Raw genomic sequence first — 16784 nt, 5'->3', positions numbered from 1 at the left:
ACTGAGAGAAATGATTCCTAGTCTCTCCCTCCAAACACAAGCACTTTTAACATTTAGCTGTGTTTTCTTCCATGATTTCTTCTTAAGGTTGAAAAAATGTTGCAAGCTTGACTTGGTGGCTTTGCCAACTCTGAGCTCTGTTCCACATGTTCAGAAATGTGTGCTTGGTTAAAAGCAACATCAAGAAGATTCAGGATGACTTGGATAATATGTGACATCATACGAAAGTAAAATATGTAACTCTTTATGAAGAAAGAAATCAACATTTTCTTCGAAGTTATAACCTTGTCATAGAATATTAGTACCAAGTATGCAATAAAGATCTTACATTATATAATTTCAACTTTTAAATACTGAAAAAGTGTGGATGCTAAATGAGCATTGCAGAGCCATTTTCTTAGTCTTTTTTTCTCCCCCCCCCCCACTTCCCTGTTTGTCAGATATTTGATTCCAGTGGCAGCCATGGATTTTCTGGAACTCAGCTACCTCAAAGCTCCAGTAACTCCTGCGAGGTAACCATGGCTGTAGATGGCAGCCATCTTGTTTTACATTGATGATGCAAACCCTGAGTTAAGTAGGGAATGCTAGTTCAGAATCTTTACATGAATTTGTTGAAAATAAATTTAGAAATAAAATTATTTCCTACTAGGTAAGCTAAGAGGTGTCCTCTGAATGCTAAGTATTTCTGGAAGTATCTAAAATCATATCACTTATCTTAAAATTAGTGACATGACTAAAAGTCATTGTAGCATCTTTTATTTATTCCTCGACAGTACTTAACTTCATCTGAATGTTAGTGGAGTCCAAATTGTATTTGTCTCTCGTGACTGTCAAGGTCTTTACCCAGATAGTGCTTTCTGTGCTGTGTATCATCAACCTTTGCCTCTTCAGGGGTTCTCAGAGAGTAAAGTAGTGTCCCTTTCTATTCTCCAGAATTGCTTCTGAGTGGACAAATTCTCAGGACTACTTCTTTTTATTTATTTATTGTTTTATTATTCATATGTGCATACCAGGCTTCGGTCATTTCTCCCCCCTGCCCTCACCCCCTCCCTTACCACCCACTCCGCCCCCTCCCTCTCCCCCCAACCTCCTCGATACCCGGCAGAAACTATTTTGCCCTTATTTCTAATTTTGTTGAAGAGAGAGTATAAGCAATAATAGGAACAAGGGTTTTTGCTGGTTGAGATAAGGATAGCTATACAGGGCATTGACTCACATTGATTTCCTGTGCGTGGGTGTTACCTTCTAGGTTAATTCTTTTTGATCTCACCTTTTCTCTAGTTCCTGGTCCCCTTTTCCTATTGGCCTCAGTTGCTTTTAAGGTATCTGCTTTACTTTCTCTGCATTAAGGGCAACAAATGCTAGCTAATTTTTTAGGTGTCTTACCTATCCTCACCCCTCCCTTGTGTGCTCTCGCTTTTATCTTGTGCTCAAAGTCCAATCCCATTGTTGTGTTTGCCCTTGATCTAATGTCCACATATGAGGGAGAACATATGATTTTTGGTCTTTTGGGCCAGGCTAACCTCACTCAGAATGATGTTCTCCAGTTCCATCCATTTACCAGCGAATGATAACATTTCGTTCTTCTTCATGGCTGCATAAAATTCCATTGTGTATAGATACCACATTTTCTTGATCCATTTGTCAGTAGTGGGACATCTTGGCTGTTTCCATAACTTGGCTATTGTGAATAGTGCCGCAATAAACATGGGTGTGCAGGTGCCTCTGGAGTAACCTGTGTCACAGTCTTTTGGGTATATGCCCAAGAGTGGTATTGCTGGATCAAATGGTAGATCAATGTTTAGCTTTTTAAGTAGTCAGGACTACTTCTGAATGAAATGTGCTTCAGTCCTCTTCTTTGTTCCTTTTCCTTCCCCCGAAAACTGTGTTCCATGTTACTGACTCATTTCTCTAACTTCTCCCCCACCAAATCATTTTGTCTTCAGTATTATTTCTAACAAATTTCTGAGCTATTTGTTGAAGTTGAAAAACTGATTGTGATAAGCTTAGAAAAACTTAAATACCTTTGCAGAAGCTGACAGTATTCTTTAATAAATTAATGGGGGATAATTCAATGAGATGAGAATTTAATTTGAAAAAAACTCAGGAATAGTGAAGTGATTGACACTGAAACAGGTTCTGGGGGAGGGAGTGAGGAACTTCCTGGTTATCATAAAATTCATGGCATAGATAGCCACATATTCTGCTTCCATGTGAAGCTGGCTCCAGGCTGCTCAGCGTGTCATCATTGTTGAAACTGCTACCTGGTGTCCATTCAGCCTGACACAGCCTGCTTCCTATTGGATGTGCTCAGAATGGGTTAGCATATCCTCTGTCCCAAACCTTGTTTCTCATCACCTCCTATGCCCAGGCACCAGGACTGTCCTGTGTTGGCTTGTACCAGGAAGATGGGCTTCTGAAGTTGCTGCTGTTTTGTGCTCTCCTTTTGCTGGCTTTAACCAGCCATAAGGAGACAAGGAAGTCAAATACAAACCTTCTTTTTTTATAAGTCATACCATCAAAATGGCAGACTTTTTCACAATGGATAAGCTCCCTTCCCTGTCCCTTTATATCTGTACACCTGTTCAAAGTCTCTTCTACATCATCCCATCCTCCAGGGACTTGACTCCATGTCATTGTGGCTAATGCTTTATTTTCTTGGTTCTTACTCTGTCCTACCATTTACTGTTGACTCTCCTTTCAAGTGTATGTGGGGTGTTTCCCAGGAAAACTTGTCCCTAGGATTCTTGCTCTGTATAGTTTCTGTGTATTTTTTAAATATATGGCACACTGCCAAGGGTAATGATACTCTCTTAATAAGTTAATTTTTTTTTTTTTTTTTTTTTTGGTGGGACTGGGGTTTGAACCAGGACTTCTTGCCTGCAGAGCTGGTGCTCTAGTGCTTATGCTACACCTTCAGTCCATTAATCAATTGTTTAATGAACTGTTTAGATTTAGCCCTTTAATACAGTTGAGAAGAACTGCTTGATTTATGATAAAAAGTCCAGCATTTTAGGGTTGTATTTCTTGTAGCATTATATATAGAAAAGTCTTACTCTGGTAGTTAAGACATGACGAAATCAAAGCATTTTCTATTAACAGAACTCATGGCTGATTTTGACAATACATTTTATTAAAATAGTCATTGATGGTGAGAATTAAGTTTCTTGCTGATTTAAACTGGGGTGGAATTAACACAACATCTTGATTAAATTGATAAATCCCACCAAAGCTATAAAGGGTGAGAAGAAGCCATCACTGTCTGTTGTTTTAAGCATAATGTATTTAAACAATTGTCCCTGTTTATTGAAAGCAAGCATTATAGCTGGTATAGGAACACTCAAGATGTTTCTTCTGTTTGTTGAAATGACTGTTTTAATGCTGCACCTACCCTTTTGGTGCCATAGCAGTCAGATAACTAGGTTCATATTGAATTGTAGCTAGAAATAGGGTAAATTTGGTTTTTGTATCTTTGGTACTTAAAACTCTGCCTCCCTACAGCTGGTTGAATAATTAATAATACATTTCACTAATTTTCTTTTGCTAATCACTCTTGGAGAATATTTGTAACTCACACAAATTATCTATTTTTATACGGTAAGTACACTGTGTCCATTTAAGTCACACAGGCCGTTGTGAGGGAGGGGCTGTGTGCGTTTTTTAAAATATTCCACTCTAATTGGTGCATCATGTACCAGTCCAGCAGTGAGTCACTCTAATCAAAATCTGTGAAGGCTGGAATAAAGCCAGTGTTATTTGAACCTTCTTTAAAGGACACCTTGGCCAGCCCCAAATGAAAGCTTGTCACAGTCTCCTTCTTGGTGAGCAATAATGAGTCTCAGACAGTGTTTGGCAGGAGGTATTTGTTATGGAGATTGTGACCACAATTCCCCCACTGAGCTGGGATGGCAGCTACCCCAGAACACCATGGCAGACCTCAGAGCCGCCCCTGGCCTTGGCCCTTGCTCCTGGAAATCTGGCTAGGGTATTGGACTTTCTGTGGCAGCCCCTGAATGAAGTATTGTTGCATTGGTTTTTAGCTCCAAGCTTGGGGGAAAAAAACCAAAAAACAACTCTGATGTTGGTTCCTCAAATGGAAAATGTGAATGAAACAACTGACTCTTGCCCAAAGCGTGGTCTGCTAAAAATAGAACGCTAGTCTGGAACCCTGATCTGCACACATTCATGCATGTACATGGTACATGCATGCATGTATGCATACTTGCACATGCATGGCTTTCCAGGTCTTTGTTTTCCCTTAATATCAACTGATATTTGGACCTTAGCCCAAGAAGGAAGTAAACACTTTCTCTTCTATGACATTTGACTGTTAAGAAAACCAAGAACAGATAACTAGCCTTTTATGTTGACTCCTCATCTCACTTGCTAATAGACTTTCCTTTTATCAGCAACTGTGGTGAAGTGGGCCCGTTTGTGACAGCCAGAATTGTGAGTGTGCTACTGATTTCCCCTCAGTGGGCCAAGTAGTAATTACAAGCCATTCGATCCAAGAGCATCTGCTGCAAGAAAACGGGGAGTTTCCATTTTCTTTCTGTGTGGCATCCTGAGCAGCAGTAATTTGACATGTGGCTTTGGGGCCGTTAATGTAGTAATAATAATAAATGGATCTGTAGAAGTCTCCCCACAAGGAGAGCTGGTATGATTGCAAATGTTAGGTCAGTGTGTTGTGACAGTGGCTGGAGCTCCTGTGTGCTCCCATTTCCTGGATATCCAGCAGCAGCTGGACTGCAAGGTGGCCTGGCATCAGCAGCCTTGTGGTCCCCTAAGGTTTTGGAACCAGCAGTGGCTGTTGTGCAGTTCTTGACAATGGCGGTCACTGAGCTGTGGTGATTATGCCTGTGCTGTGCTGTGCCACCATCCAGGCAGAGCTTAATTCTTTCCTTCGAGCGTTTTTAATCTCTTTTAATGTTGAAGAAAGGGAAGGGTTGAGACAGTAGGTATCCAGGCCATCCAAACTTAGCAAGGCTGGGATTTGACCCATGCTGTCTGTCTTTATTTTTCTTGTGGTATGGTGTTTGAACTCATGGACTCCTGCTTGCTGGGCAGATGCTCTACCACTTGAGCCAGATCCCCCACTCTTAGCCCCCAGGCTGTCTTTCTGAGGTTATATTTTTGCTGCCTCTGTTTCTGTTCTCTAGGAACTCGAAACCTTGCACAGACAGTTGGAAACTTTTTTTCGGCTCAGGAGGAGCAGGTCAGGGGTTTGTTTCATTTAGTGCTATGTAATGCAGTCTGTCTATGAGAGATGGACACAAGGGATAGGAAAGAGAGGAAAGCCAAGATATGGCTGTGGATTTGTATTTCTCATTTCTCTCATCCACCTGTCCACCCTCTGTCTTTTGTGTTCTGTTTTATTCCCAGAGTGCAGAATTAAACATTGCTCTGCAGCAGTGACTGAGGCTGTGGCTTCATTTGGCCCTCCCCTGTGTGGTTTCTTGCTCCACAGAGACCTCTGCTGGAATTTCAGTTTGATTCTCAACTTGCATAGTTTAATAGGTGGGGCCTGTACCTTTAAGTTAGCACCTGTTGTTGCCCAGCACCTGATTCAAATCACTGCCCAGATGAAAGAATTACCTGGGAGAATGAGCCAGAGAAAGCAGGTGATCATGGAGGCAGGACCCTTCAGGAAAGAGCAGTGACCAGGCTGGTTTCTGGCATCCTTGGCTCCAGGCATCTGCTTCTTTGTCTCTTCTATTCTCGTTGGCACAAGAGAGGACATTCATTCTGGCTGTGATCATCCTTCCAGGAAAATGTGCTGACAGTGACAGATCCATGACAGATCCAGAAATGTCACTTCAAAGTTGAGTACCACATTTTCAAAACAGATGACACAAACCTGTTCTGTTGAATTTCTTTATTATATCTCCTCTGGACTTTAAATCTTATAGAGGAGGACTATTTATTTTGCATTTCAAAAGCCATGGAATTAAAAATAAAATTACCCATCACTGATAACTGTAGTTCTGAATGCTGCACCATTAATGTGAATATCGAATCTGTGTGACATTTTCTGGTGTATACGGCACTACCACGTAGATGACCTCCTTTGCTCACAAAAGCTTGTTAATTAATAAACTTAAATAATGATAAGGTCCTTTTTTTTTGGTTACAGAATAGGAGCTGAGGCTTAGCAAGGTAGATATTTCTTCCTAGGCCATTCTTTGCTGGTTGTTTTGACTTCAAATCTCCAAAAAAATTTTTTTTTATACTCACCATGCTAATGCAAGGACCTAACTAGAGGAAACTGTTTCTGAGTTTCTTTTTTTTTTTTTTTTTGACCAGAATTTGTAATTTTTATTTTTATTTTTATTTTTTTTCATTTTTCTTTTATTATTCATATGTGCATACAAGGCTTGGTTCATTTCTCCCCCCTGCCCCCACCCCCTCCCTTCTGAGTTTCTTAATAAATAGTAACTATTTTGTTTTAAACTACTGAAGTATTTATAAACATGAAGTTATCGTATGGCTGTGACAGTGAAATTTGGGAAACTAAGCTATTTTGCCTCCTGAAGCTATGTTTCAGAATAATTTCCTAAGAGTCACTGCATGTGAAGTCACTGAAAAACAGAGAAAAGATTTCCCCTAGGCTAGGGGTTATCTTTTTAAAAGCAAATACAAATAAGAGAAAGGAGAATTGTGGTTGGAGTGCTGACAGGATACAGACAGTGTGGTCAGTGACTATGGATAAGAATGTCTAGGGAAATCAGAAAAGGATTATAGCTTAGATGCATATTCCACAGTGGTCCTTTTATTTTTGGTGGCACTTTGGTTTGAACTCAGGGCCTTATGCTTGCTAGGCAGGTGCACTCTGCCAGCCCTTTTTTTGTGATGAGCTTTTTCGAGATAGGGTCTTGCAGACAATTTGCCCAGGGATGGCTTCGAACCATGATCCTCCTGATCTCTGCCTCCTGAGTAGCTAGGATTACAGGTGTGAGGAATGATCATGGCTTAAGACCCTCCCGCTACCCCTTTGTTGGGCAGTACTGGGGTTTGAACTCAGGGCCTCACGCTTGCTAGGCAGGTACTCATTTGAGCCACTCTACCAGCCCTTTTCAACCATAGTTCTTGACTGGTTACAAAGCACCCTCCTGTCCCTTGAACTGGGTGGCTCTGGCTTGGTCTAAGTGGTGCCTTGGATGGTGGAAAGAGCACACATGGTGGAGGGGTCAGCTGACTGCATTCATTCTCCTTGACTTTCTGCTCCATCTGTGTAGAACAAGTGAGGAAACAGGCCCATCTGCCCCACTGGACAGTGGTGTGAGGAAAATAACTACTACAGAAATTAAGGGGTCATTTTTTCTTATTATTTCTTCTTATTTGTTTATCCAATATGTCTGCATTTTCTTCTGGCATCTAAATGCAGGTCGATGAACTTCTGCATCTCTATGGGTCAGCAGTGGACAGTGCTCCCCGACACAACATGTGGGACATCCAGACTTACATTCACTTTCAAGATAATCAGGGAGTCACTGTCACGATCAAGCCAGAGCACAAAGTGGAGGACATTTTGACTTTGGCATGCAAGGTAATGGCTTCTGCAGCAGAAATACAGTTCTGAACAGACATGATCATCAGTGTTGCTCCTATGCTTTCTAATTCTGTGTGGTGTGCAAGACCTCACTTTCTACACTAGGGAACATATTAGCATATTTGTTAATTAACATATTTATTAATTTGCATTCTGCCGTGGATCCCTTTAGGAGAATGAGTTGTTAGGTTGTGATCCTTTGTCTCCTGGAAGAACCTGAATCTGTCCACTTAAGTTCTAAGTACTTTTATATCTAGAGTGATCATGGTGCAGGTGCCCTTTGAGTCAGTGTATATAAACTTGGAAGTGCTTTGATATAACCCTACATTGTTTCACCAGATTACATAAGTAACTTGATCCCATTCACAGTTGCTTCATGGAGGTTAGTATAAGGTAATGTTTTATTTATTATTCAAACTGGACTTCATTTCCAGTCTGAAGTAGAAATATAAGTTTTTTATTTTTTAAGTTTTAGCAAGGATTTATTTTAGTGTAACAGGATGAAGTAGGGAGAAAAGGAAAAACATTTCCTGATTTCCATGTCAGAAATGGCAGTAAAGACTAGACTTCAAGTATATATTAAGTATTTTTTATTAGCATATTATACTTGTACCAGGGATACATGGTGACATTTACAAAAGTGTTTACAGTATATCGTAGTTTGATTCACCCCCTCCATCTTTTTCCTTTATCCTTCCTTCCCGCTTTCTTAAAACAGTTTCAACAGGTTTCATCATTCTTTCTTCATACATGTGTACATATACTTCCACCATATTCGCCCTCCTTCACCCCTTCCTTATGTCCTCCCTACTCCCACTGGTACCAACCCCCAGACAGGACTTGTCTTATTTTCTGTCCTCCATTTTTTTTTTTTTAAAAGACATTAAAGACGGCCATCCGAGAGGGAAATACATTCAGTAAAACAGATCCCAAACCTGAAGACCACCAGGTGGCACAGGAGAGCTTAGATGTTTCCAGAGAAAGTGCGCTCACAAATATGGAGTAGTGAAAAGGCATGCAGAGTTCTGTACCTCTTTACCATGTACACTTAGTGATTGTGAATAATGTTTAATTTCAGTCCTTTGCACTTTGACTTGAAGCTTAGGATACTGTACATTTATGTACATAGCTTATAGCCTAAAGAACTTAATTGCCTTTTTTGGGTATGTAAGGGTTTTTTGTTTTACCTTTTATTTAGAGTGTTATTCTATATTAATGATACAAAATATTAAATGATACATTTTTTGAGTGTTAAAAGGTGTCAGAAGTAGTGGGCCAGTTAATCCCAATTGAAGCATAGGCCTGAGATGGATGCCTCACTGTTAGAAATGTGTATGAGAAAGAAAGTATGTGTGTGTGTGTACAAATACATTTTAATTTTGACAAGTTTCTGGACTAAGAAATTGAGAACTATTCAGTTATTAGAACCTGAGATTGTCCACATTTTACAAATTTCTCTATTTTGTAGTAATGGGAACAAATTTAGCTACTGACATTAATAAATTATAAAGAACTGGCATTTGCTGAAATGCTAAGATATATTCTATCATTTTTACCATAATCTCTTAGAAATGAATTTTGCCATTAGTGATGATCACCATCATTTAGGGAAAACCTTCTTAAAAATAATTACTTGTCCCTTCTTTTCTTTCTTGCTTATTTAAGTTTGGTCTCTCCTGTAGTTTTAAACTTAGTGAACTATTTCAGATTTCTTTTAGAGATTTGCACTTTGATTTGAATGAGTGTGCTGAACAATGAGGAATTCAGAAAGAGCATGTAAACTCTGATAACTGTCTTCTTTATAGATGAGGCAGTTGGAGCCCAGTCACTACGGTCTTCAGCTTCGAAAAGCGGTAGATGAAAGCAGTGAGTGGCGGGTCCCTGCACTGTATGAGTACATGCAAGAGCAGGCAAGTGGGGACAGTGGGGCGTCTGAAGCAGATCTGTGGCCTTTTCATATTGAAAATGTGTTTTAGGGGAAAACTTTAAATTCGTCATCTGATTTAGAAGCAGATCTCTTCTAAAGGATATCTTGTTAGTGTTTTTCTTGTTTGACACTTGGAAAAAAGTGTCAAAATAATTCGCTAATATATCATAAGACCAAATCCTCTGATTTTGTGGTTTTTGCTTTCGCAGGTATATGATGAAATAGAAGTCTTTCCACTCAGTGTTTATGATGTGCAGCTCACGAAGACTGGGAGTGTGTCTGACTTCGGTGAGTGGAAGTACACCCTAACCAGAGAATCATGTTGTTCATTCTTGCCAATTCACTGAGTAGCTTTGAACCTAACTTTTTTTCTTTATGAAAAATATATTTCATATTATATATTTCAGACTATGACAATAGCTTCTGAACCTCTTTCCTCTCTTTTCTTTACTAATGAATTGCATTAGCAGGCTAAAAAGATGTTTATCAGTATTGGAGGTAAAGGTAAAGAAAAGAAAAGGAATAAATATAAAATTTGATGGGAAATGAAAATTATATGATAGATAGTAGTAAGAACACAATGAATTGGCTATGTAGCAGGTGCTGCTCTAAGCAGGTTAACTCTTGATTCAGATGAGAGTTCCTGTCATTGCTAGTGTTTTTCTTCTCAGATATTTTTCATCCACTTGGAAGGCTATTCTTCCTCCTTTCTCCTCCCGCTCCCTCCTCTAGGATGTTGGAAATCTTATCTGTCCATCCAGAACTAACTAAAGATCTAACTTCTTTGAAGAAGTCTTTTCTGTTTGCTTTGTCTCTCTCTTCTCTAAGTTTAACGATTTAGGATCATCATTAGCATTTAATTATTGCATTTCTCTTGATCTGTATTTAAACTTGGCTCTAAGGTCTTTGTAGACTATGTTTATACATTAAAGTTCATTTCTACATTTTACTGTCTTTCACCATGGGAAATCAATGGTTAGATAGTGACAGTCAATATTTCCTTAAAAAGACTTTCTTATCTTGTTAAAAACTGCTACAACATAGTTATTTTCCCTTAAAATACTTCAAGTTAATAATATATTAAAATTATGTTTTTCTTTTGATTTTCTCCTTATATCTTTCTTTTCGTTTTTACTTTTTTCATGATGGGGTCTTTGCCCAGGCTAACCTGGAACTTGAGCCCCTCTTACCTCAGCCTCCTGCCTACTGAGATTACAGGCCTGTACTCCTTTTGTTTCTTAATTATATGATTGGTTTTGACCCAAATGTTGGCTGGTTTTCTTTTGAGACCCTCTTCAGGTTTTGTATATTTCTACTGGCCTTTGCTCTGCTTTCCCTGGCTGCCATCTGTATATCTTCCTCGTATTTGAATGAATGAAGACACTTGCAAACATTCTTTCTGATGACCATCTGCTGGGTCTTCCTGGGGCACAGACAAGACCTAGGTTAACAGGACCTTCTTTTGTCCTCAAAGAATTCCCAGTAGAATGGGACTCAAACATGGAAGCATGTGCTTCCAACTGTGGCACCTGAGACAGGGTGCCTGGATTAGGTTCACATCCAGGTTCATCCATCCCCATCGTCTATCTCCAGACTCCTTTCATCTTATAGAACTGAAGTGCTGCACCCACTGAGCACTAACTCTCTGTGCTCCTTCTTCCCCCAGCCAGTGACAGCCACATTTTTTTTTTTTATCTCTATGAATCTGATAACTCTAGGTACCTCATATAAGTGGAGTCATGCAGTATTTGTCTTTTTGTGGGTGGCTGATTTCACTTAGCAGTCATGGCCTCAAGTTTCATCCATGTTGTAGCATATGTCAGAATTTTCTTCCTTTTTAAGGCAGAGTAACGTTCCATTGCACATGCTTACCACATGTTGCTTATCCTTTCTTTCCCCATTTGACAACTGGCTTGTTCCCACTTGCTGGCTGATATGAGTAACGCTGCTATGAGAATCGGTACATGGTGACAACTTTTGAATCAAGTGTGTGCTGATTTCTTAAACCTTCCAGTCTGACATGTTCCTCTTTTTCCACCTTTGCTAGATGTTTGTGTTTTCAAAGCAGTTGTAATTTAGACTTTCTGAACATACTGTATTTGTGAGAGTAGATGTTCAAGGAAATACTGCTAACTGGGGAAATGAATGGGTGAGGTGAGTTCAGACTTATTTTTTCTCTTCTTTTCACTCCTAGGGTTTGCAGTCACTGCTCAGGTGGATGAGCGTCAGCATCTCAGCCGGATATTTATCAGTGATGTTCTCCCTGACGGTGTGGCATATGGGGGAGGTCTGTGTGGCCCTGGCTTTGTTTTCTCTTAATCTCAAACTGTGGAATGCATTCCACTTAGTGAAATTTTCTTCTTACAGCTTTGTCAGAAAATGGCTTCTGTTGGAATTTTAAAGAAAGTAGAGAGTTAAAAATGCTAATAGAGAGACAGCATTTGTGTGTGTACATGTGTTTCAAAAGAGAGTGTATATATACATATGTCCAAATGGAGGGAAGGAGGGTGAGAGACAGACACAGATAAAACAAATGTTATTTCCTGGTACGCTTAATCATCACAACACTAGAATAATCAATGAGTGACTCCTTAAATTGTTCCTATTCAAACTACTCTTTCTAACACTAACTTGGAGAATACTAGCACATTTTGCTGTCAGAGGCATCTACTGTACATGATGAAACAGACCCTACGACGTACATGGTTTGAGTTTTCAGTCTTGTTTCGTCTTAAAATATTTCTCTCAGTCATCTCGCTCACTTTTTTCTTCCTGTTTCCCCTTCCTTGTTCTCAGGGTTGAGAAAGGGCAATGAAATCATGACCTTAAATGGAGAATCCGTGTCTGATCTTGACCTTAAGCAGATGGAGGCCCTGTTTTCTGAGAAGAGTGTTGGGCTTACCCTGATTGCCAGGCCTCTGGACACAAAAGCAACCCTGTGCACTTCCTGGTCAGACAGTGATCTGTTCTCCAGGGACCAGAAAGGATTGCTGCCTTCTCCCAACCAGTCCCAACTGCTGGAGGAATTCCTGGATAACTTCAAAAAGAACCCAGCAAACGGTAAGGCTGTGTTCCACCTCCGTTCCCAACTGCTGGGATCAGGGGCCAATGTTCTTAGGCTACAGTTTTGCTTGCAAACTCCGATTCCATGAGTTGTTCAAAGACAGCTTCCTCATTTCTCAGAAGAATACAGATGACAGTGAAATAGATTGTATCAGGATTCCATTCATTTTAGTAATTACAGTGCTTTTTTGAAAATGGAAGATAATTAATTATGTATTTGCTCAAAACATTCTTTAAAACTGCAGACTCCTTAAAAGTCCCCCACAGTATTTAGTACTGCAGTTGCTTGTGGTTGAGGGCAGAAGTGCCAGTATGGAAGGCTGCTTCTTACTCGGTTGACTCAGGCACAACTGCTTTCCAGAGGTCCCTTGGCTCTGAAGCAGCTGAGGCAGCGTGGTTCTTCCCCTTTGTCAGTAAGCGGCAAACTTTTAATGTAGACCATGAATCTCAACTTTTTGGGAAGGCCTAAAACTGCAAAATGATGTGCAGGGCATTTTGCTCAGGGTAAGATTTCTCCATGAGGAAAGTATTTGAAGGCTTGAGTTTCTGAGATTTCCCTTCACGCCTACATCCCATGTTGCAGTCTAGTAAACTAGAGGCTCCAGCTGACATCAAATACTGAACTTCTGTCTATAGCCTGGAGGACACTGGCAAAGCACTGTTAGGAGCCTGAGTGCAGGGTCTCTATCCTGGGCACTTACAGAGCCATTTTGATACTTCACCACAGCGATAATGGATTTCCACTGGAATTCTCTACATGATTACCAAAAAATGAATGAAAAACACAAAAGAGAGGTTGTTAGGATGGACTTAATTATGAAACAAGTTCATTAGGTCATTTTAGGAATTAAAAAGTCCAATAGTAAGATTTGTGATTCAATAAGGTATCTAATGCTTTCTTTTCCTCTCCTAGGGCTCCTCTTCAATTTAAAATACCATTAAATTGCCTATTGGCCTATAAAAGCAAGCATCATAAAACAAAATTATGATGGAACTAATTAACTACTTGGTTGTGTTTGGGCCATGATTTGGCTACCCTGGGCTGCTGTTATAAGCCCAAATGTTCCATAAATATGTGCATGTGTCCATTTGTGTGGTTCATTACTCTCTGTGGGGGGGGGGCACATTCACTACTTGCGTTCTACCTCTAAGCGTTTTTTCACAATAAGAAATCACCGCCGAGTCTGTAATACTTTTGACTCTTTCAGGAACGAATTTCTGTAGAAAGCAGCAAAAGGGGCAAATTTACCTTTTTTTAATAGTAAGGATCAAGCAGGTGAGTTGTTTGTTTAGCACTTTTTGAAAGGAAACAGAATGGGTTTGTTAGGTCACTAGTCTGTTAGTTCTTTTAGGTAGCCACTGTGACTATCTGAACTTTGATAACTTACCTAAGGCATCTGACATCACCTGAGCAAGTGAAGTGGTGGGAGGGCTTGGGCACAGCTGGTCTTGCTGCTGACCTGAGGCATGGGTGCAGCACAGGTGTCTGTAGGTGCCTTCCCTGGATGAGGTTTCCCTATGAACCATGCGAGAGTCACTGGCCCCTTCCTGGTTTCCTGGGGTGACATTCTCCCTGGCAGCTAGTGTACCACCCCTTCTGTCCAAGGCTTTACTGTTCATCTTCTTGCCTGAGATCCAGGTCACTGTTCCATGATAATGTGCTTGCATTGGAAACACAAAAGCCACAAGGAACTACTTCTCCCCATGCTTTACAGATGTGGATTTCCTTTTTCTTTTTGAGGTAGTTGCATTGCTTGTGAAGGAAGTTAAATGTCTCAGAAGGAAGTCTGTCCATTTTTAATGTTGCTGGGCAGGGGTAAAATCTGGGGTGGATAGGTAAGACATCAAAAGAGAAAAGAAAGGCTGAGTGTCATGTGCCTATACCATCTTGCTTACGAGAGAACCCTGCAGTTATTGAAACTCTGAGAGGTACCATGGGGACAAGCATGCAGGCTCTAGGTCTTGGGTTGTGTCTGTAGAGGCATTCCACAGCCAGCGGGGTTGGATGTTGGATCCTTATCCTTCAGGAGAAATTCCAAGGTAGAGCCCCCACTGTTTTTCAGAGGCCCCTGGAATTGAGCCCCAGTTGCACACAGCAGTCTTTTCTACCTCTCTCTTAGGCCCTCTGCCTTCTTATATTTCTTCCCTACCCTCAGGATCACCTTCCAAATAAGCTTCTATGCCCAAGCCTTGGCTCTGACTCTGCCTTTGTGGGAGCTGTGTGAAGACCCCAGGCCTCACCTTCCTTTCTCCCCTACCCAGGGGCTGCTGTGAGGTAAGGGAGGTCAGTGTGTGAGGTGTGCAGCCCCTGTGTGTCTGGAATTCTCTCTTCCCTTTCACTTGCAGCGTAGTGAAACAAAATTACTTTAATTTGCAATCCTGTTTTCTTACTAAAATTGTTAAAATTTCCACAAATAAAAATTTAAACAACTTTGAAAAACTTTGTTTTTTAAGTCCAGTGATTTTATTTTTGGTTTATATATTTTTTGCAGTACTAGGGTTTGAGCTCAGGGCCTCATGCTTGCTAGGCAGGTGCTCTACTACTTGAGCCATACCCTAACCCCCTGAAAAACAATTTTAAATACAGCTTTGGATTTTTCTTAGCAGTGGTCATTTTCATTATCCTAAATTACCCAGTATTACTAGAAGGTGATCATGTATTTGAAAAGGAGGAAGGTCCTATTTCCTTCCTCCTGTTCTCTACCTGTTAGTGGATATCTGGAAGAGCACATCTGCTTTTTAAAATAGAAACTATAGGAATCTCAGAAGGTGAAGAAAGAAGAAAGCCTGCAGCAGCTGTCCAGGGCATGTTTTGACCATCCCTATGGGATGCATACTGAGCCCTCCCTGTGAGCTGTTAACACGTGTGAGGCCTGGGAACAAGCCACGCAAGGCTCAGCTCTGGGTCTGCTTTTGGTTTGGTCTGATATCCAGAAATCGACATTGGTTAGTGTTAGTCTCTTGATTAGACTGAGTAAAAAAAAATCTGTTTCTGTCTCTGAATGAAGAGAGTGTAATTCACAGTGGTAGGTCCCAAGGGCTTGGGTAAATGGTTACTGTTCTGGCTCTAGGATTTTCTAGAAAAGAAGCATGCTACTGTTAGTTGAGGTTTCTTGATTTATGTAATGTATAGTGAAATGGGTCTCAAACTTCAGAGTGCTGAGACTTACTGTTGAGTTTAGAAAAATGCAAACTCCCAGGTCCTGCTGTGAGAAAACACCACTTTCAGGTGGTGTGGGGCAGTATGAGGCAGTGCAGGCTGTGTTTTTGCCCAGCCTAGGTGGCTGATCCCCTTGAGCAGGATAGAGTGGGCTCACTCACACTGCCCCTGGGCCATTGGTCTTCATGAACTCAGTCTGACCTGAGCCATAGGACACTGTTTGTAGAACCCTACTCTGCTAAGGTTTTGGGGACTGAGATAATATGTGTCAAGTTCTTAGTAAATAGAGCTGTTGTGCTTGGATGGTGTGTTCTCTCAGTTAGGGGCCAATGTGCCCCAAACTTCCTTTGAAGTACTCAGCAGCAGATTGACCAGTCAGCTCACCTCACTTGTTCCTCAGCCCCATCCTAATATGCACTGTTCCATGTAGCAAAGGACAACCAGAAGTGGAGAACTTCATAGGCACCCACTTTTCTCCATGACGCCTGTGGTTCTTAGAGGAGCCAGACTCAGAGGAACACGCAAGAAGTGCCTGGTGTTCAAAACTGAGTTCCTTTGCCTCCTAAGATATGAATAACATTTGATTCTTGCCTCTGAGAGTTTGAATTTCTGTTCCAGTTATCCGTAGTAGGGAGAGGAAATGTCTGGGGGCAGTATTTGATTTGAACGGAAATATCAGTATAGACTTTTTATAGAGAGAATTAATTTTACCACTGGAATTCCCCAAAGAGGCCAGTGTTATTTTAGAGCCAACAAGGCCACCATTGAAGGCATTGGGTGTACCAGAGCTGTTTATACTGGGATCCTGTCAATGCTGCTTTTGTGATTTATGTATGAAAATCCTTTTTCTGATGTTTGCTGTCCTTTGAACAATCCCATCGGTTTTTAGGTAAGTCTCATTGGGCACAGAGTTCCTGAACAAAGTCTATGTGTAAACACTGGATTCCTTGTGGTAATAATTCCTTCTCCACCTATAAACAGCTGTTAATGGTGCCATGTTAAGACAGCAGGTATATTTAGCAGGAGACAAAATAGAGGAAACCTATGTCCTACTTCCCCTTAGTACAAATCAGCCAGTGCTTGCC

The 16784-nt window shown here is 40.7% G+C and overlaps 1 protein-coding gene across 8 annotated transcripts in view; it reads left to right on the top strand.

Moving 5' to 3' along the window:
• Tiam2 (TIAM Rac1 associated GEF 2) overlaps positions 1-16784 on the top strand; it is a 247951-nt gene that overhangs the window by 175180 nt on the left and 55987 nt on the right. For 6 of the 8 annotated variants that reach the window (XM_074071804.1, XM_074071811.1, XM_074071780.1 and 3 more), the window contains 6 exons: positions 441-512; positions 7385-7546; positions 9355-9459; positions 9686-9764; positions 11671-11763; positions 12273-12536. In XM_074071804.1, coding sequence (XP_073927905.1) covers positions 441-512; positions 7385-7546; positions 9355-9459; positions 9686-9764; positions 11671-11763; positions 12273-12536 — 775 coding nt within the window. The remainder of the gene's footprint in view (positions 1-440; positions 513-7384; positions 7547-9354; positions 9460-9685; positions 9765-11670; positions 11764-12272; positions 12537-16784) is intronic. The other 2 variants (XM_074071833.1, XM_074071827.1) reach the window with 1 other exon arrangement.

Source organism: Castor canadensis, chromosome 1 (genome assembly GCF_047511655.1).
Source record: "Castor canadensis chromosome 1, mCasCan1.hap1v2, whole genome shotgun sequence".
Classification (NCBI taxonomy): domain Eukaryota; kingdom Metazoa; phylum Chordata; class Mammalia; order Rodentia; family Castoridae; genus Castor; species Castor canadensis.
The sequence above is the reverse complement of the archived record's forward strand: the minus strand, read 5'-3'. Positions and strand labels throughout refer to the sequence as shown.